Genomic DNA, 21,362 nt, shown 5'->3' with positions numbered 1-21,362 from the left:
CCTATTCTAATGGCCTAAATACAATGGCCAAGCAAATACAATAGAAAGGAAAAATTACAAGAATGAAAATGAGCCCAATATTGGGTACCAAAAGCCCAAAGGCCCATGAAGCCCAAAACTAGGCCCAACAAACCTAAAGCACAAAAATGCTACTATATGTGGTCCAAAATACAAGACCAAAAATATATGGAAGCTATACTAATAAAACATAAGAAAAATGATCATATCAAGATAGGCCCATGAGAAGCTTGACTTGGGCCTTCCAAGCCCATCGGGCTCATTGGGCCTTGACTGACCCAAACCTCCATGCCTAGCCCACTCCTCTTGGATCTTTTAGGTTGTCACCTCTTGCCTTCCTAAGCATGATTCCATCAGGTTAATTCACTTAGATTGCTCACCTTTGTTGTAGGAGATCTCCATAAGTTGTTATGTGTGACGACACATTAGTTGTTGAAAGTTGTTAAGTTGTGTATGAAGTTGCTTGTGTTCAGAATGTTGTAAGTTGTGATGTTTGAAATTGATGTTACCTTTTGAGCTAACTTGTTTATTTAAGTTGTTTATGTTACGTAATTTGTGATCTTATTACTTGTTAGCTATTATGTGATTTCTTTCATAACTTTACCCTTTCTTTTCTTTGTTAGATTGCAATGGTCATATTTGGTATGAGAGCAGGTATGATTAGGTTGGATGACTTACTCTGGTGGAGGATCATGCTAGAGATTACCTATTTTGAGTTGTACTATTTTGATATAGTATTAGTATAGAGACACTTTTACATATATCTCTGTACCCTTTCTTTGATATATATTGTATATATGTACAATATATATATGTAACCCCATAAGAGACTTTATATTTTCTAGTCATATATGCAAGAATAATTTTATGTTTTTTGCACCTTATATATATATATATATATATATATATATATATATATATATATATATATATATATATATATATTTGTTGCATGAATGACCATGTATTGTTGCATGAGAATCCTAGTGTAGTTAATTGTTTTATTTTTTTTATTGCATATTAATTATACTATACTGAGTGTATTGACTTGTTGAATCGTTACAAAAATAAAAGTAATTCTTAATGATAAATATTGAGTTACTATGAATTTTATATCACTATATGACAATTTCTTTTAGTGGACTAATATTACATTTAAGCCATTTTAAATTTTAATATCTATCCAACTAATATGTCTCGCCCCTCTTTCTTTTCCTTATGTATATGTTATAATTAGAGATGTCAAAAAAATTTGTACTCGCTAGTATTTGCAAATAAAATATGCAACAGGTAGAAAATAGATATTGTAAATGACTAACGAGTACAAATATTATTTATACCTGTATATTAATGAGGAGAGTATGGATATCATAGTATTTGTTCCCATGGGTACCCGTACCCGCTAATATTTAATTTATTTGAACTTATATGAATTTGATTTTATTTAAATTTGTATGAATTTGATTTTATTTTAACTTTATTTAGACTTATAATAGTTAAGTATTGTACTTCATTATCTTTTTTTATTTATTTATATGTAATCAAAATAATTTATTTTAACAATTATTGTTTGAACTTTAAACTTATATGATTAAATGTTTAAAATTCAATTTTTAAACCACTTATTACTATTAATATAATTGTGAAGAATATTTGAATTTGAATTTTATAAATATTTACAGGTATCCGTGAATACTTACTGATATTGAAAAGATATACAAGTACCTGGGCTTTTTGGCCCAAATAAATTTAAAAAAAATTTATCGTTTTAGGTGGTTTCTGCCACATGACAGAATTATTAAATGGCACGGGGGACAAGTGTTTTGTAAACGGACAAAACGTGAATGGACGATGCACGAGACCCCCTGCTCCATCTATTTTCTGACATTCTGCCTTACTTGTCACGTCCGTATAAGCTTGACGTAATGTAGGGACATTCTGCCTTACCTGTCACGTCTGTATAGGCTTGACATAATTAATGTAGGGGCCACGCAGGCCCCCCTGCACTTTGGTTGCCTTTTAGATGGTGCATGGGAGTCCCTACTTCATCTATGTAACGTCCTTTCTCTTCCTCCGCGCATCCTGTTTCCCCTTCTCCTCTATAAATTCATTTTCATCCTCCTCGCTCATTCCCAACCTCCTTCCCTTACTCTTATAAGTAAATTTTTTTGTTTATAATTTCTTGTTTATTTATTTATGTTTTGAATAATTTTTTGTGTTATTTTGCAAGTTAGATAACTAAATTTAATTGTTAAAAATTATAAATATATTTTAGATAATTGTAAATAATTGTAGATAATCTATATATATTTTAAACAATTATAACTATTATTTTAAATTAACAGATAATTATTTACATATATTTTAAATACATATATTATATTTCTTAAATTTCCAATATATAGTGAATTTTAAAAAATAAAAATTATATACTTGTAACGAATTTGCAACAACAGATGTAGAATTAAACTTAGTTATCTAACTTGCAAAATAACATAAAAATTTATTCAAAAACATAAATAAATAAACAAGAAGTTATAAGAGAAAAAAAAAATTAACTTACAAGAGTAAGGGAAGAAGGAGGTTGAGAATGAGAGTGGAGGGTGAGAATGAATTTATAAAGGAGAAGGGAGAGCAAGACACGTGGAGGAGGAGAAGAGACGACATATGGTTAGAGCATGGCAGGGGCATAGTTAGCTTAATTTTTATGAGGGGGGGCCAAGTTACATGTAAATATATTTTTAAAATTAATAAATTTAAACTAGCCAATTGATAAAAAAAAATATAAATTAAACAGAAAAAAAGTTAAAAAAAAAAAAGTAATTTACAAACATAAAAAAGTTAAAAAAAAAAAAAAAAAAGGTTTAACTAGTAGTCAATGCAAGTCTTCAACTAAGACTCTAAGAGTAACACAGAGAAGTAGCAAAACAATTCATCAAAATGAATAAATGGATCTCTTAAGTGTAGAATTATCGAATTGCAAAACTGCTGAACTACAAAACTAACAAACTGTGAAACAAGCGAATTGCTAGATTACTGAACTGCGAAACTGAAGATTCATGACTGATTGACTATCACGGACAGTGGACTCGTGGTGACTTGGTGGAAATGTCCGAATGTGGGATTCGAAAATAAACGTAATTACGACTTACGTGGACTAAACAACTGCGGAATGAAGGAGACGTGGTTAATTTCCTTGCTTTCAAGGGACTAGCACACTAGCATTTGTTTACTTAGAGTAAAGTCTAGATGCAATGCATATAATTGCAAATTGCAAAAGTATAATTGTTTGTTTGTTGCAATTCTAGTTCAGTGGAATTGGAAGAGTATATTTTTTTTGCTAATTAATTTAAAAAAATGTTTTAATTTATTAAAGAATTTTATATTAAAAATTGTAATTATAATTTTAATATATCTAGAAGCGTGTTTTCATAATTATAATTCTATTAGCATTTTTTATTATTTCATTTTTATTTTAATTAACTTAAAATATAAGAATAAAATAATAAAATATATAAAAAATTATTCACATTTTTATGGAGTAGCTATAGCCCTGCATTGTATCACAAGCATCCGTCTCTGGAGCATGGCTCCATACGCCATTTAAAAGGCAAGCAAAGTGTAGGAGTCCCTGCGTCACATTAACACAGACTTGACAAATGCGACAAAGCAGTAGAAAATAGATGGAATAAAGGGTCCTATGTGCCATCCATTCACATTTTAATGGAGCCAGTTCTACCTATACTTGCTTCATTCCATTAACATCCCTCGTTATAATTCTTTCATACCCTTGTATGATTTATGTGGTTTTATAGAATATATTGTAGTATGTTTGTTGAAAAAGAAATTAATGTATACTATATCATACTATTATATTGTAAACTTACAACATTTATAGTAATATAATTTAATATCTGTTAATTAACAAAAGCTATACACTCATATAAAATCTTAATTTATATTTTCATTATCAATAAATTCAAATTTTAAATACTTTTTAAATATAAGTTTTTTTTTATACTTTATATTGATTTAAAAATGCTTGTACATATGCACTCCTTCGATCTGAACTTACATATAAATAAAAGCTTAATTTTTGATATTAAAATATAAATATATTTTAATTAAATCAATTTCATTTAATATTCTTAATTTAAAATTATTCCTAAGATAATAATAAATAAGAGTATTATTTATTATAAATATTGTTAAATATATTTTTAAAAATGTAATGTATATTTTATATGAAATTGTAAAAATTAAGTGCATTTATTTGGCTTTTTTAACATATGTGAAATTGATTTCATTTTATTTTATTTACTAATATATAAGTTTAGATGGAGTAATTTTTTTTACTAATATAAATTATTAAACACTGGTTATTCATTTCAATACTTTCTTTCAGGAAAAAAATTCAATCATATTTTATTTAATATAATTTAGTAACTGGTACTTTTTTAAGTGACATAATTAATAAGTAAACCTATTTTATTTTTTAGAAAAAGCAAACCTTGTTAGGTATGAGACATTTGGTCAAAGCCCCACTACGAGGAGTTTCATTTATAATTTTTCGCTAATTAATAATTAGCTAGCCATTGTTTTCCTCAAGAAAGGTAAGCCTATGTTTTTTTTTTTTTTTTTTCACATGCTTCCCAACATGGCTTCGCCTCGTTTAATTTTCTTTCTATTCACTAATTTAATTGAATTAAAATTTAAAGAATATGCTTGAATGTGGTAGAATCCAAACTTTGTAAAACTATAGAAGGAAATATTAACAATTAAATATGATTATTCTTAAAAAAGTGAACTTTAATTTGCTGATAAAAAAGAAGTGAAGACTGTGGAGCTTATCATTGACTTTATGGTTCAAATTGGTTGCACATGGATGAGTAATGATATTCCTTAATACATTATTATATCAAAAGGTAATATATAAGTTAGACTTTTTTTTTTGTTACATATAATTTTTTTATAAATAAATAGTAAATAAGAAAGACACTGCATAAATTACTGGGTAGAGTCAAACTTCATACATACCATTCTAGCCAGACACCCATAACTCATCTCGGAAAATATTGGAAAATTAAAAATGTTTCAGAGTGAATTTAACAAAGTTAATTAATGTAGTAAATACTTTTGTAACTGTCTAGATGAAATTAAAAGAAGGCAAAGCAACATTTTAAAATTAAGTGTATAACTGAAATAAGTTAGCAATTTTCTAAGTTCCTGTCACTTTTTGTGTGTGTGTGTGTGTGTGTGTGTGGGTGAGCATCTAAGAGCAACTCCAATGGGAGTTGCTTGTCCCATGAAACAACTCAAGCCCCGATTTTTTACTATTGGAGGACTCTGACGTGACAACATGAGTTGCTTGAAGAAGAGAGAAAGTTGCTTTCTCAAGCAACCGTTCCTTACCAGATTTCAAGCAGATCTTATTGTTAGGAACGTTTCGGAAATAATAATGATAAAAATTAATTTCGTATAATGTTTATGTATTTACTATTGCTTTATTTTATTTTTAATATCTACTTATTGTGTATTTTTTCTCGTAATTTATTTTCTTTTATTAAAGTTCAATTATCCTTTTTAATAAAAATTTAAAATTGGTTCATAAATGATTAGAAAAAAATTCTAAAAGTTGAATTTCTTAAAGTTTCTTACCATTAGAATAAATTTGTGTTTGAATTGCTTAATACTGACATGGCATACTAGGGACCACTTTTTTCATTTTTCAATGCATAAAGCAACTCAAATGAGTTGCTTCCATTGGAGATGCCTTGCCTATGACTAATTATCTGTTAATTATGATTGGGTCTAAATGGACGTTATAATATAATAATATAAAATAATAAAACATCATAAATTAAATATATCCCCATAGTAAAAGAATATGTAAAAATGTAGATTTACAAAAACAAAAGTAAAATAAGATGTTTATATTCTTAATAATCATTTATTTCACGATTGGGTATATTAAACTTTGTTTGCGTTTTGTAAGACGAAAACGGTTTTTTACTTTCAATAACAAAGACTAACGTACTTGGTAATTGAGATTCACTTGTATGATATATATCGGATATCAACGGTAAGAAGTTTATAATGAAAGCTACTTACTTTTATATAAAATTAAGTTTTCAACCTTAACATAATAACATATATTTATACTTATTTATTTGTGTATATTTGTCATGTAATTATAATATGTTATATATTTTTTATACTTCATTTTAATTATAAAAAAAAAGTCATATAACATGCAGAATATTTCCTAATTTTTCCTTTGCATGATATAAAGAATTTTCTATACATAATTATTAGTTGATCATCGTGCTATTAATTATATATATATATATATATATATATATATATATATATTACGTATAATAAATTAGATATTTTTGATTATTGTCAACTTTGTAACACTATGTAAATGATGTTTATAAATTTTTTTTAAAAAAAAAAGGTACGAACAGAAGCTATAGAGCATGCTTCTGAAGCATGCAGCCAAATGAAGAATAGATTGGGCATAGCACACCCACATAATTACTAATGATAAATACAAGTAGTTTAATTTAAAATATCTTAGGTTATAGGCTAATCATCAAAAAGGACATGGAGCTCCTCCCACCTGTAATGATCATCAGAATGTGCAACTGATCAATTCATATGAACTTTTTTCCTTTCCTCCTTTGGGTTGATAAAAAAATAATGAGAAAGACTTGTAGATAAAAATTTATATGGATTCTATATCTTAATAGATTGTGTGGTGTGTCTATTTGTGATAAGTTCATGTACAATCCCATAATTTGATACAAAGGGTCACATGCAGCAACTTTGGACTATATGGGGTTTATTCCTATGCGTTCTGGACACAATATTATAATCTATTTTTTTTGCTAATTCTAAACAAAGCAGAACTAATTTGATTGGAGAAATAATCATGAAATGGGGTATCTAGGAGAACATGCTTATCATTAGTCATTTGGATTTCTAATTATGCCACCCACTATTAATATAATTCTCTTTTCTGACCCAAAAAAAGAGTACACAATTACATATTAATTATTATTTTTATTACATCCCCATTTTCTCCCATCATTTGAAACTCATTTCTCTCAAAATAGTTTCTTTGGCCAGCAGAGAGATCCTGCATTTTACTAATGACCATTATTAACAAAATTAATTACTTTAAATTGTATACTTTTTCATAAAAAAAAATTAACCCGAATTTTACATAAATAAATTGCAGTTTGTGAATGCTAATTAACACCCCTTTTAGGAGTCAGTGATGGATTCTGTTACCCAGTCCCCTTTCATTGCTCCTTTTTCCCTTTCTGCTAGATTAGATTACTCAATTATGAGACCACTGTATGGCAGATCATGAAAGCTAGAACTTGCATATGTAATATATGTGTGGATAAAGCAATAAAGCTTCAAGGTTAAAAGGAAAAAGCACGTGTTGAGAAGTTTACTCTCAAACACAAACGTTCATCCCATTTTATGCAAAAGAAGCGAGATAAAAATATAAATATAACCATTATACTAAAAGATACAGTACAATGTAATGAGTTAAAAAGATAAAATACATACATGCATTTGTTTTTTTTTTTTTTTTTTTTTTTATACATAAAATAGAATAACATTAACAGAAAAACACTTTCAATTAATACTACATGATAAAATGTCAAATGACATATTGAAATTACCAGCAAAAACTTAGAGAATTACCCTACAAACAAAATACATGTATGCTTATAAGATAAATACTAATATTAAAAATTAAAAATTTATAATTCTATACTAATATAAGATAAAATCATAAAACTTTGTCGCTCTCACAATAATCCTACACGTGGGAACAAAACTATCTATTATATGATATATTTGTGGTTAATAGATTAAAGAAAAAAGAAAAATTCCTCTATAATCTAATTATATTTTGCATTAATGATAGTAGAAGCAAGGGTAAAATAAGAAATAGAGAAGAAAGTGAGGGCAGAAATGAGAATTGGGGCTACCAGGGTGCATCTTATTTAAACCAGTGACTCATGCCCACAACAAAACAAGCCAAAAGAGAAAGGAAAGACTTGGTTTGGTAGAGTACTATTCGAGCACGGGACAACGATGAACCCGCGCGTGACGACGTCGTCTAAGGCGAAGAAGAAGGCGGAAGAGAGCCAAACGGCGTGGGGAGGGAGGTACCTCGGGGTGAGGCGGAGGCCTTGGGGAAGGTACGCGGCGGAGATCCGCGACCCTGCCACCAAGGAGCGCCATTGGCTCGGTACTTTCGACACTGCCGAGGAAGCCGCACTGGCTTACGATAGAGCCGCACGTGCCATGCGCGGCTCACGTGCGCGCACTAACTTTGTCTACGCTGACACCACACCCGGCTCCTCCGTCACACCTATCCTCTCGCCCGACCAACCACCGCTCATCCAACCCGACCCTCTTCTCACGGTCGACCCGTTTTCCCTCCTCGGGATTCCCTCCGGTTCTTGTTCCTACGGTTATGAACATGAACGTGCCTCTGCCAGCGTGGCTAGTTCCCAGTTTAGCCAACAAGTGTTTTTCACGGATAATAATAATATTAATGATAATGATATAAATAATAATAATAATAATAATAATAATAATAATAATAAAGAAAGTGGTAACACGATAGAGCTTCCTCCGTTGCCACCGGATATTACTAGCTCCATGGGTTACGAAACGGAACAGGGTTATGGATTTTATAATAGTGATATTAGTGGGTTTAATTATAATTACGTGGAGGATAATTACTCGCTTAGTCCAATGTTTGGTGCAATGGCAGAGAATGTGGATGCAGGGTCTCAAGTTTATGACTTCGGAAGCTCCTCCTATTTCTTTTGATGCTTCCTATGAAGCGTTTGTGTCTGTGTTCAGTGGGTTTTTTTGTTTTACGAGAATAGACATTTTTTGTTTGTTTGTTTTGTTTGGGTTGTTGAATGTGTGTCAACTCGAATGGGAAAATATTGTGTTATTTTAGAAGTGAGAAGTTTGTTTTTGTGCGTGTGTGTGTGTGTAGTGGGAACTGGGATGTGTAAAGTGTTGTATTGCGACTTGCGAGCTCTCCGTGGAGACGCGCGCAAGGGGTACGTACGGATGAATCATATCATGGTTTAATTTACGTTACTTCTCTTCACTTCTTTTCCCACTCCATTCACCTTATTATTATTTTTCTTTCTTTTTCGTCAAATTATATGAAGGAAAAATATACTTAGATATCCAACACAGAAAAACAAAACTAAAAAATAAAAATATGATAAGTGATATGTTAGGATAGGAAGATGAAATTAAAAAAAAATAGATGTGTTTAACAAATATGTTTATAAGTTGATAATTGAAATTTATAATATTTTTAGCTAAAAAGCTGAAGTATTGACATTGAAAATATTAATTAATGAAAAAAAAATTTCGTTACCAAGAAGTATTCCATGTCAAATGGGACATTTGGGAAGATAAGAATTTGAATTATCCCAAGTTGATATATTAATTAATGTCTTATTTTTGAGTAAAATGATAGATGAGAGATAATAGTAAGAATTAAGGATCCTCAAACTAAATATTGATGTTCACTTAATTATTAGCCAAAATTTAGTAATCTTTAATTTAACTTAAGATTTACTTACCGAATAGACCAACACAAGTCCATTAGAGAAATTCTAGGACCAAATCGTATAAAATTTGTGTCAACTCACAATGGTATATGAGTATTGGAGATGCCACTAATTAATGTCTAAATTATAAGTTAGGAGCTCAAAGTTATAATATTTACATTGAAAACATTAATTAATGTGTAGACATTCAAAACTTTGAAGTTACAAGTTTATAAAAATTAATTTTAATTTATGAAATAATTAATTATGATTTGAATATAAATTTCTATATTCTTTATCTATCAAAGTTACAATTACAACACCAAAATTTGAATCTACGATCATCTGCATACTATTTTAACTTATACACTTCTAAACCAATCCTAGTAGTTCGTATATCTGTATATTTAATACTAATTATGAAATTTTGAATATTAAAATGTTTTTTAAAACAATTTTTGAAAAAATCTTTGATTGGATATTTAATTAAGAAATCTTAATATATTATTTTTCTTTTTTTTTGATAGTTCAAAGTAAATTAAACCTATGTATTTTTTATAACTATGTTATTCATACGAATGATACACTTATCAAAATTACATAAATTTAATTTGTTTGGCTATAAGACCTTGGCCAGGATGTTATACACAACATTACATAACAAGATAGGCCTTAAATCCCTCATAGACTTGGGAACTTTGCATTTAGGAATGATAATGGTGTATTTTGATAATGTATTTTGTTTCAAATTGAACGGACCCAAATGAAGAATAATGTGGTTATTTAACTTTTAAGTAATTAAGAAAATTAAGTGTAATCTAAAAATTTAGTTAAATAGTATTAGTGCCTAGTCAATAATTAAATGAAGAATAATTGTTAATTTTGATATGAAATTTGCTAATTCATTATTTTGACCACCAAAGTGAATAAAATGTGTTTAATAATATATATCAGAAAAATTTATATATTTAAAAGTATTTACAAATACATATAAAATATGAAAAAATATATTTAAAAGTATTTAAAACACTACAAGAAAAAAGATTATTATCTACGGAATATTATCTACGAAATTTTTTCCGTAGATAATGCTTAGTTATCTACGGAAAATTATCTACGGAATTTTTTCCGTAGATAATTTTTAGTTATCTACGGAATATTACCTACGGAATTATTTCCGTAGGTAATATTTAGTTATCTACGGAAATTTCCGTAGATAACTTATCTACGGATTTTTCCGTAGATAATTTATCTACGAAAATTTCCGTAGAAAACTTCACCCATAAATAAAATTCGTAGGTAAAACATTTTATTTGAAATCAATTAACATATTTTATTATCGTTTCATTTTAATTTATTGTAAAATAATTAAAATATTTAATTTAGCATCATTAAAAAAATAATCATTATAAGATTTATTTTTTTAAAAAATTTAATTATTTATTATAATACTTTTAGTCACCGTATCGACCAAAAAATATATTTTTGATTAAAATATATTTTAAAATTTAGTTAATTCATTATAGTATTTTAAATAAATATTTTTAAAATTGTTATTAGATAAGTTATCTACGGAAAAATTCGTAGGTAAGTTATCTACGGAAATTTCCGTAGATAAGTTATCTACGGAAATTTCCGTAGATAACTTATCTACGGAAAAATCCGTAGATAACTTATCTACGGAAAAATCCGTAGATAACTTATCTACGGATTTTTCCGTAGCTAACTTATCTACGGATTTTTCCGTAGATAATTTAGTAAATAAATTTCGTAGATATAATATTTTATTTGAAATATCAATTAACATATTTTATTATCGTTTCATTTTAATTTATTGTAAAATAATTAAAATATTTACTTTAGCATCATTAAAAAAATAATCATTATAAGATTTAATTTTTTTTTAAATTTAATTATTTATTATAATACTTTTAGTCACCATATTGACCAAAAAATATATTTTTGATTAAAATATATTTTAAAATTTAGTTAATTCATTATAGTATTTTAAAATAAATATTTTTAAATTGTTATTAGATAAGTTATCTACGGAATTATCTACGGAAATTTCCGTAGATAAGTTATCTACGGAAATTTCCGTAGATAACTTATCTATGGAAAAATCCGTAGATAACTTATCTACGAATTTTTCCGTAGATAACTTATCTACGGATTTTTCCGTAGATAATTTAGTAAATAAATTTCGTAGATATAATATTTTATTTGAAATATCAATTAACATATTTTATTATCGTTTCATTTTAATTTATTGTAAAATAATTAAAATATTTACTTTAGCATCATTAAAAAAATAATCATTATAAGATTTAATTTTTTTTTCAATTTAATTATTTATTATAATACTTTTAGTCACCGTATCGACCAAAAAATATATTTTTCATTAAAATATATTTTAAAATTTAGTTAATTCATTATAGTATTTTAAAATAAATATTTTTAATATTGTTATTAGATAAGTTATCTACGGAAAAATCCGTAGGTAACTTATCTACGGAAATTTCCATAGATAAGTAGATTGTTAATTATACAAGTATGTATATTTATAAGTAAATATTAATTAAATATAATATAATTATTATTATTATTGGTAATATAATTATTATATATATTTTTATATTTTTATAGCGGTCAGAACATACCAAAATGAGAGAGATCCAAAAATAGTATAAGTATGAGATTGTACTTAAATGAATTAATTTGTACTACTTATACTGATAACATGCATTAGCTCTTCTGTAGCCTATCTCATAAGAACTCCACAGTTAAGCGTGCTTGACCTGGAGTAGTATAGGGATGGGTGACCTTCTGGGAAGTTTCCCAGAAAATGTGCAATAAGAACAAAACATGTTGAAAAGTGAAGTGTAATGAAATAGCATCCTTGAGAGGCCAAATATGAGAGTTATTACATTAATAAATTTATTAAAATTAAAATTCCGTAGATAATGTTCCGTAGATAACGTTATCTACGGAAAATTCCGTAGATAACGTTATCTACGACCATTTTATCTACGGATTTTTTTCCGTAGATAATCCGTAGATAATTGACATTTATCTACGGAATTTTATGTTTATCTACGGATTTTTCCGTAGATAATCTTGATTTTTCTTGTAGTGAAATTTTAGTTTATTGATAAGGCAAATATAAATTAACATATAAAATATGCATTTATGCAAAAAAAAAAAAAAATTACAAAGTCTTTTGATTACCAACATTTGAACCTAGTCCCTCATGATATTGTTTTAGAACATTTTACAACAAGATTTTATTTCGGTACAATCCATCTGACATAGAAAGTGATGTGTTGACAAATTTGTAAATATGATCACAGTTTTTATATCAAGTGTTAATTCACCCATGATAGAAAACTATTTCTATATTAAGTAATATTGGAGAAAAGATACACACTAGAAGGGTCGGGGTTAAATAGTGCATATAAAAAAACTCGCACTTTTTGAAATGTAGTGAAGTAGTAAAAACTTTGACAAACAAAGTATTGGAACGCAATAGACAAAGGAGCACAGATCTTTTATATCGGCTCATCTCAAACATAGAGACTACATCTAGTTCTCAATCCAACCAGATTGAGTTTTACTATCTTTTAAAAGATACAAGTATTCTTTAAATAAGTCATTTCTGGCTCAAACCTAAGTAGTTTTTGAAAATTCTTCACATAAATTTCCATCATAAAATTCTTGGGGACATTTCCGACGAAAATTCTGTCAAAAATTTCTGACGAAAATTGGTATTTTCGACGGATTTTTTTTCCAACAACACTTTTTCCGACGGATTTAAATCCGTCGAAAATCTGTTAAAAATACCAAATTCTGTCAAAAATTTACTTGTTTCCGTCGGAAATTGCCGTCGAAAATTGACATTTTTCTTGTAGTGGTAGAACAGTCTTTTGTAGAACCATTTTCGTGATATCCAAAATTTTGTTTTTTGCTTCTTATGAAAATCTTGTCTTTTTCTTCTTTAATAAACTTAATTTGAGAGTTCTGAAGTATCTTTCTTGTTTGATCTGTTAAGGAATAACGCATTAGATGGAATTTAATCTTAGTCTCATTTGGAAGTATTCAATTTAATGTCCTAAGACAAACTGTATACTTCGTCTGATTTTCTTCATCTTACAAATGATATATATCTTTCACATTTCGTCTAAGATGATATATCTTTGAAGAACGTTGAATTTGTTTAAAGAAAATCTTTTGGCTTTCATCATTAAAACTTAAGGGATCATCTTTTGTCTTAACACAAGATTTTTTTTATTTAACAAGTGACACGACACTTGACATAGAATGTTTTGGGGTGAGTCAACTTTATATCGACCCCAACCTTTCCAAGATAGGTGAAATGACACCCAATATCGAAAGAGTTTTCTATCACAAATGAAACTACACCTAACATAGAAAGTATTTTAAAAGTCACCAAAGATCCCACAAATGTTCATTCGTGTTCATTGTCCTCATTGCACCCACCTCCTCTGTATCTTTTGTATTTCCTCAAGTTTTCATAAAATTAAATAAAATAACAACTTATTCCTTTGAAAAAAAATATAAATGAATTTTATTAATATGAGAATAGGTTTTGAAATTAGTAATTATGTGATATGTTTTATAATTGGGTTGTATATATTTTATTAAAGGAAAAAAAATGTTTGACCTTGGGTTAGTCTCTTTAACCAAAGCATGATGGCTTGGTTAATAAGTTTTAATTAAAGGGTCAGTCTTCAATATTCATTTTACTCTTACACTTCTCAACTTTCACTCTGAATGTCAGAAACACACAGAGAAAACCTTGAGGCTGAAGGAAAAAACCACCCCCAAGGATCCCTTTTTGATGTTAGACTTTTATCTTAGTAAGAAGGAGTATTTTGTATCGCTCATGAGTATGGGGTAAATATTGGATAGCATGATTGGCCCAAATTTAGTTTGCTTATTCTTTGTTTTGAAGAAGACCTCAAGAGCCCCATTGATTCTTGCATTCTAGGAGATACTTGTCTATCTAAATTATATTATTGATGGTTACTGCTAATTGTACATTATATTGCTAAATTTAGTTGTGTAGATGTTGAATTGAATCCCTTTGAGAGCTTTTAGGGTACTATGAGAACCCCTAATTTTATATAGAAGGAGTAGAGATTAATGCTTTGCTTTTTGCATGGGGGGGAGAGGGTTAGGGAAGAATTGAAAGGAAAGTAAGAGGATATGTAAGAATTGATTTGATAGGAAATATGTAGAAAATGGAATGAAAATTATAGTTGATTGGTAAAGTGGAATTAGACGAGAAATAAGGTAAAGTTAGTATTTTAAAATTGTTTTTATGTAGTTATTTTTTTATGTAAAAATAAATTATATATGAAATTACCATTTTACCTTCTTTCTTTATTCACATTTGTTTCTATGTATATGAGCATGATGCATAACCATAATGTATTATCCATTCTACCATATTTGAATATGGTGATTTTCATGTATAATGCATTACCCATTAGCATAATGCATTACTCACAGAGGGGAACTTGTCTTTTGGTAACGCATTACCTATTACCATAATGTATTATCTACGGGAGAGATCTTTGTTTCTTCAATCATGGGCGCATATAATACAACAAAGATTATTTTTGTCTTTTCTACTCAATTTCGTGACAATCCCTTTATTTCAGAGGGCAAATTTTTTACCCATGGAACCCACCATATGCTCCACTCAAATATTCATCAATCCTCTCTCATAAGCATAGATACTTTTTGAATATACCTCTTAATCCATTCCTCTCCTTGACAATCCCTTTTAAATCCACCCTACCATGTGCATTATAAGTAATTGAATTGTTATTTGAGAAATTGGCTTGGTAATTGAATAATTAATTGAACAAAATAGGCATATTAGGCTTTAATTCGTGAATCGATCAATTGGAGAGGAATAGAAGTGAGAAAACCCTCAAGTTGTGCAATTTTTGCAATTTTTGTAAATAATACAAAATAACTATTGCATTGGGCATGGGGATCGTGGTTTTGATTGCCATGATCCATGAGAGTAGTGATGCTCTCTACCTCGATGGTCTCGAACACCAACGAGGCCATGTTTGGCGTGAAAGATTTAGAGGGCATGGATTGCTCTTTGTGGCTTAGGAACTAAGCGTATAGGTTGCCACACTAGGCATGAAAGCTTTAAGGAGCTTTCTGTGGCTATTATGCCAAGCATGAGTCTAGCCACATTAGGTGAGAAACCTCTAAAGAGAAAAAGGTTACTTTTTGTGAGGGTGACGTTGGGCGTGACTCCTTGAATGTGAATGTTGTGTAATTTTACAAGATGAGTCAAGTTAGTGGGTTTCTAATGTTGTCTTGAGTTATCTACGCTTAAGGAACTAATATATGATATTAAAAGTATTGTGATGACAATTACATTGAGATTCTTATGACATTAATGTTTTCTAAAGTATAAGTTAATGGCTTAGCCATTTAAGAAGTCTGGGCATGTCTTCCTAGCAAGTGATATAGTGAAATTATGAATATTGTGAATGTGTAACAAATGATATGTGTGTGTATCTTGCATGGAGTCATTATTTTGTGACATGCACCATGTGCATAAAATGGTTTTATTACAAAATATTGGTGTGAGTTACGCTATCATGGAAGGTCCCTTAGTGGTTTTGGAGATCCAAACCCTAGAGACAATGGGGTTCGAGAGCCTTAGTCTTGATTGTTAAGTGTATGGGGTGAAACCTGCTACGACAACATTGTCTCGATGTGCTCTAGCGTATCTTCCTCTTAGTGACTGTTGGGTGTTAGACATCTTTGATCAAATTTCTACTATCGACATGTGCTCTTAAGTTGCTTTATGAGCCTTCAAACAATACTTTTGACACTTAAAGCAAACAAAAGTATTTGTGAGAACATTGCCCCACATAGTGAGGTCCTCCACATCTAAAGAACTTGACACCTTAGTTGTTTACTTTCACTGCCATAGAGTCATATTGAGTAATTGAACCCCTCCATGATGTTGTTGAGGTCTACCATATGGCTTTTTTAGATGGTTTCATTTCTTGGATCTAAAAGATCCATCTTTATGATTCATCACAATATGGTTGCCACTCTCCAATTGCTCAATAGTCCTCAACTTCTCTACAAGGGCCAAAACCTCTCAAAAATGGCCATAAAAATGATCATTCACTTTAGCTTATACTTCAAGGCTTCTTCAAATGTTCTACATCTCCATGTTTCTAAAGTAGCCTAAGAGTGAAAACAATATTGATGTTTATTTAAGCCTCTTGGTTGAAGACTTGGGGATGTTGTGGGAGAAAGATATTGGTGTGTTTGACGAGTTTTATGGAGAGACCTTAAGATGTGTGTCATATTATTTTACACAATCAACGACTTTTCTTGCATATGTCACTAGTGCAAAAAAGGATATTTACGTCACCCAATTTACGTCGCAAACCACAAACATCGACGTTGTAAAAACGCGGTGGCAGTTTCGTAAATAAGTGGAGACTAATTTACGTCGGACCCCCCCTAGTCCGACGTAAATTATGGAATTAACGTCGCAGTAATATAGTTCGACGTAAATTTACGTTGGGCCCCCCTTAGTCCGACGTAAATTTACATCGGACCCCCCCTAGGCCGACGTAAATTTACGTTTGAGCAACATAATCCGACGTAAAAATTCCACTATATTCCCCAACTTATCATTTTCCATTCCCGCGTTCATAGTTTATACGAAATCCCCAACATATCTCTGATTTTCTCTGAATTTCTGAGTCTCCCACTACGTTTATTGCTACATTCAACGTATCCAAGTTTCTAAGTGTCTGCACGTTGGTCGTTTGAGGTTAGTTTGTTGTCCATGTAATTTTTTTGTTTTTTTTTGCTATTTGTTCCTCTGGAACGGGCCGTTCTCCTTGCAGAATGACCTATTCTCCTTAAATTGTTGGCTTTGTAAATTGTTGATCTGGAACAGCCCGTTCTGATTTCAGTACGGGATGTTCCAGATGCATTAAATATTGACTTTTTTAGGATTGACCTTTAGTTTACCATCGTATTAGTAGAAATATTTATGGATTTTATCCGAAATTATTATCGATTTTTTAGGTTTGTAGTTTAGGTTAGAAAAATTATGAATAACTGAGTCAACAGTTAATTTGTGTTAATATATAGATAATGAATCGAAGTTGGATGAATGCAAGTCGCATTAGTCAAGAGTACAAAAATGGAGTTGAAGAGTTCTTACAATTTGCAAGAGAAAATGGGAAACCCATCAAAGGGGCATATTATTGTCCATGTGTTCGATGTTTGAATCAGATACGACAAGAAGTTGGAGAAATACGTGATCACCTGTTTATATATGGTATTGTGAAGAGTTATACAGTATGGACATGGCACGGAGAAATATTAGACATTCCAACAGTGTCAACAACTGAAAATTTTGAAGGGATGGACGATAACTTAGAAGAGATGATACGTGATGTTGGTGAAGAAAATTTTGAAAGAGCACATGTGTATGATACCTTAAAGTCTGATTTTGAGCAACCATTGTACCTAGGATGCAGTATGTTTACAAGATTATCAGCAACTTTAAAATTGTTTAGTTTAAAAGCAAGAAATGGTTGGACTGATAAAAGTTTCACAAAATTGTTGGAGTTATTGAAGGAGATGCTTCCAGAAGATAACACGTTACCTAATCGCAACTATGAGGCAAAAAAGATACTATGTCCAATGGGTTTGGAGTATAAGAAGATACACGCGTGCCCTAATGATTGCATATTGTATACAAATGATTTTGCTACACTGAAAGTGTTTCCCACATGTGGATTATCGCGGTTCAAAAAGAAAACTGATGGAAGTAGTGGTGAGGAAGAAATAGAGGGTCCCCCTGCTAAGGTCTTATGGTATTTGTCAATAATACCTAGGTTTAAAAGATTGTTTGTCATTAAAAAGGATGCTAAAAACCTCACATGGCATGAAAATGGTAGAAAATGTGACAACTTTCTTCGACACCCAGCTGATTCTCCGCAATGGAAGAGGATTGATGAAACATTTCCAGAATTTGGTGTAGAGTCAAGAAACTTGAGAATTGGTTTAGCTACCGATGGCATGAATCCTTATGGGAACTTAAGTAGTAAACACAGTTCATGGCCAATTTTGTTGGTCATTTATAATTTGCCTCCTTGGCTATGCATGAAGAGAAAATATATTATGTTGTCTATGATGATATCAGGTCCCCAACAACCAGGAAATGACATTGATGTGTATCTTAGTCCATTGATTGATGACTTGAAAATGTTGTGGGACACAGGAGTGGAGGTCTTTGATGCATATCGTGAAGAAAAATTTACCATGCGTGCAATGTTATTTTGCACAATAAATGATTTTCCAGCATATGGTAACTTGAGTGGGTATAGTGTGAAGGGTCATTATGCATGTCCTATATGTGAAGAAAACACAAGTTATACCCAATTGAAACATGGGCAAAAGACTGCGTACACTAGGCATCGTAAGTTTCCTGTTCGTAGTCATCCATACCATAGATTGAAGAAAGCATTCAATGGATGTCAGGAGGATGAAATTGCCTCGACACCGCGCAATGGTGAAGAAGTATATCAACGGGTGAAGAACATTAACATTGTGTTCGGAAAGACGCAAAAGAAGTCAACTGAGAGAAATATCTGGAAGAAACGATCAATATTCTTTAATCTTTCTTACTGGTGCAAGCTAGATTTTAGACACTGTATAGATGTGATGCATGTGGAGAAAAATGTTTGTGATAGTGTAATTGGGACATTGTTAAACATCAAAGGAAAGACTAAAGATGGAGTGAAAGCATGACAAGATTTGGTGGACATGGGTATACGTTCTGAGTTACATCCTCTGTCTATTGGAAGACGCACTTACTTGCCTCCAGCTTGTCATACTCTATCAAAGAAAGAAAAAAAAGTTTTTGTGAGTGCTTAAGCAGTGTGAAAGTTTCACAAGGGTACTCCTCAAATGTTAAGAGTCTGGTGTCTATGCAAGATTTGAAGTTGATTGGTTTAGGGTTTCACGATTGTCATGTGTTAATGCAACAACTTTTTCTTGTGGCTATTCGTAACATTTTACCATCTTCTGTTAGAGTTGCTATTACTCGATTGTGTTTATTCTTCAATGCCATTTGCAACAAAGTAATTGACCCTGTAAAGTTAGATGAGTTAGAAAATGAAGGAATCACAATCTTGTGTCAATTGGAAATGTATTTTCCACCTTCATTTTTTGATATCATGGTGCATTTGATAGTTCATTTGGTTAGGGAGATTCGATTGTGTGGCCCAGTTTATCTTAGATGGATGTACCCTGTTGAGAGATACATGAAGATCTTAAAAGGATATGTCAAGAATCAATACCGCCCAGAAGCCTCTATTGTGGAGAGATACATTGCAGAAGAAGCCATTGAGTTTTGTTCAGGGTACATGTCGAAATCAGAACCAATAGGAATTCCCAAGACTCGACATGATGGGAAACAATTTGGTAAGGGTACTCAAAGTTTAAAGATTAGAACTGTGAGTCGAACAGAAGTTGACCAAGCACATTTGTACATATTGAACAACACTGATGAAGTAATTCCTTACATATCTGAACACATAGATGAAATCAAGATAGCACACCCCCGGATGAATGAGAAATGGGTATTGAATGAACATAACAAGAGTTTCTTAGCTTGGTTTAAGAAAAAGGTTTATGGTGAGGTTAATGCTTCTGATACACTTTTGAGACTCGCGCGTGGGCCTAACAACGATGTCATTACATTTGGTAGGTATGACATTAACAAATATTGTTTCTATACAAAGACAGAAGATGACAAAAGTAGAGTACAAAATAGTGGGGTTACAATTCAGGTTGAGGCTGTGCACTTTGCTAGTTCAAAAGATAAAAATCCCATTACAGCATCCATGAGTTATTTCGGAGTCATAGAAGACATATGGAAAATTGATTATGTTATGTTTAGAGTGCCTGTGTTCAAGTGTAAATGGGTTGATGGCAATACGGGTGTGCGGACAGATGATTTAGGATTTACTTTGGTTGATTTGAATAAGGTCGGCTATAAGGATGAACCTTTTATTATGGCATATCAAGCAAGACAAGTTTTTTATGTCAGGGATCCATGTAATGAGAAATGGTCAGTGGTCCTCGAAGGAAGAACCATGCATGGAACTCACGAAGATGAGTCTCTAGATATGCATGAGACACCGTCTTTCTCAAGCAGATCATTTGGTCCTACTGCGGACCATGAAGTGGACGAAATACATGCTATTCGAAGTGATCATGATGAAGGAATATGGAAAAAAATTCCAACCTAATAGGTTTCTGTTTGTGTATTATTTGTTTTTTTATTAGTTATTATGTTGCTATATTGTTATTATGTTTTTTTATTTTATTTGTCTATTCAGTTAATTCATTGTTTTAATAATGAGAGTTTAATTTTTTCAGGATTATGGAGGATTCTGGGTCTGGCAGTGGAAGGAGGGAAGATAGATCTGTCACCCGATTGTCTAGGTTGACAGCTGGGCACATTGCCAAGGAGAGGACACCGGTTGAGGTGGATCCTCGTTCTGGCAAGGCATCAGGCCCAAATGCTGCCAAGTTTAAAAGCTATTTGGGAGTCCTAGCTCGACGACATGTTTCTATTATCATTCCATCATGGGATGACGTTCAAGAGGTTGACAAGAACCTCATGTGGCA

At 30.8% G+C, this 21,362-nt stretch overlaps 1 protein-coding gene across 1 annotated transcript; it reads left to right on the top strand.

The window, feature by feature from the left end:
* Positions 1 to 8,067: 8,067 nt before the first annotated feature.
* On the top strand, positions 8,068 to 9,168 carry LOC109790169 (uncharacterized). The gene has a single exon (XM_029269612.2). The coding sequence runs from the start codon at positions 8,140 to 8,142 to the stop codon at positions 8,884 to 8,886; it is 747 nt and encodes a 248-aa protein (XP_029125445.2). The 5' UTR covers positions 8,068 to 8,139; the 3' UTR covers positions 8,887 to 9,168.
* Positions 9,169 to 21,362: the final 12,194 nt, after the last annotated feature.

Source organism: Cajanus cajan, chromosome 4, assembly GCF_000230855.2.
Source record: "Cajanus cajan strain Asha chromosome 4, NIPB_CcT2T_4, whole genome shotgun sequence".
NCBI classification, from domain to species: domain Eukaryota; kingdom Viridiplantae; phylum Streptophyta; class Magnoliopsida; order Fabales; family Fabaceae; genus Cajanus; species Cajanus cajan.
The sequence above is the reverse complement of the archived record's forward strand: the minus strand, read 5'-3'. Positions and strand labels throughout refer to the sequence as shown.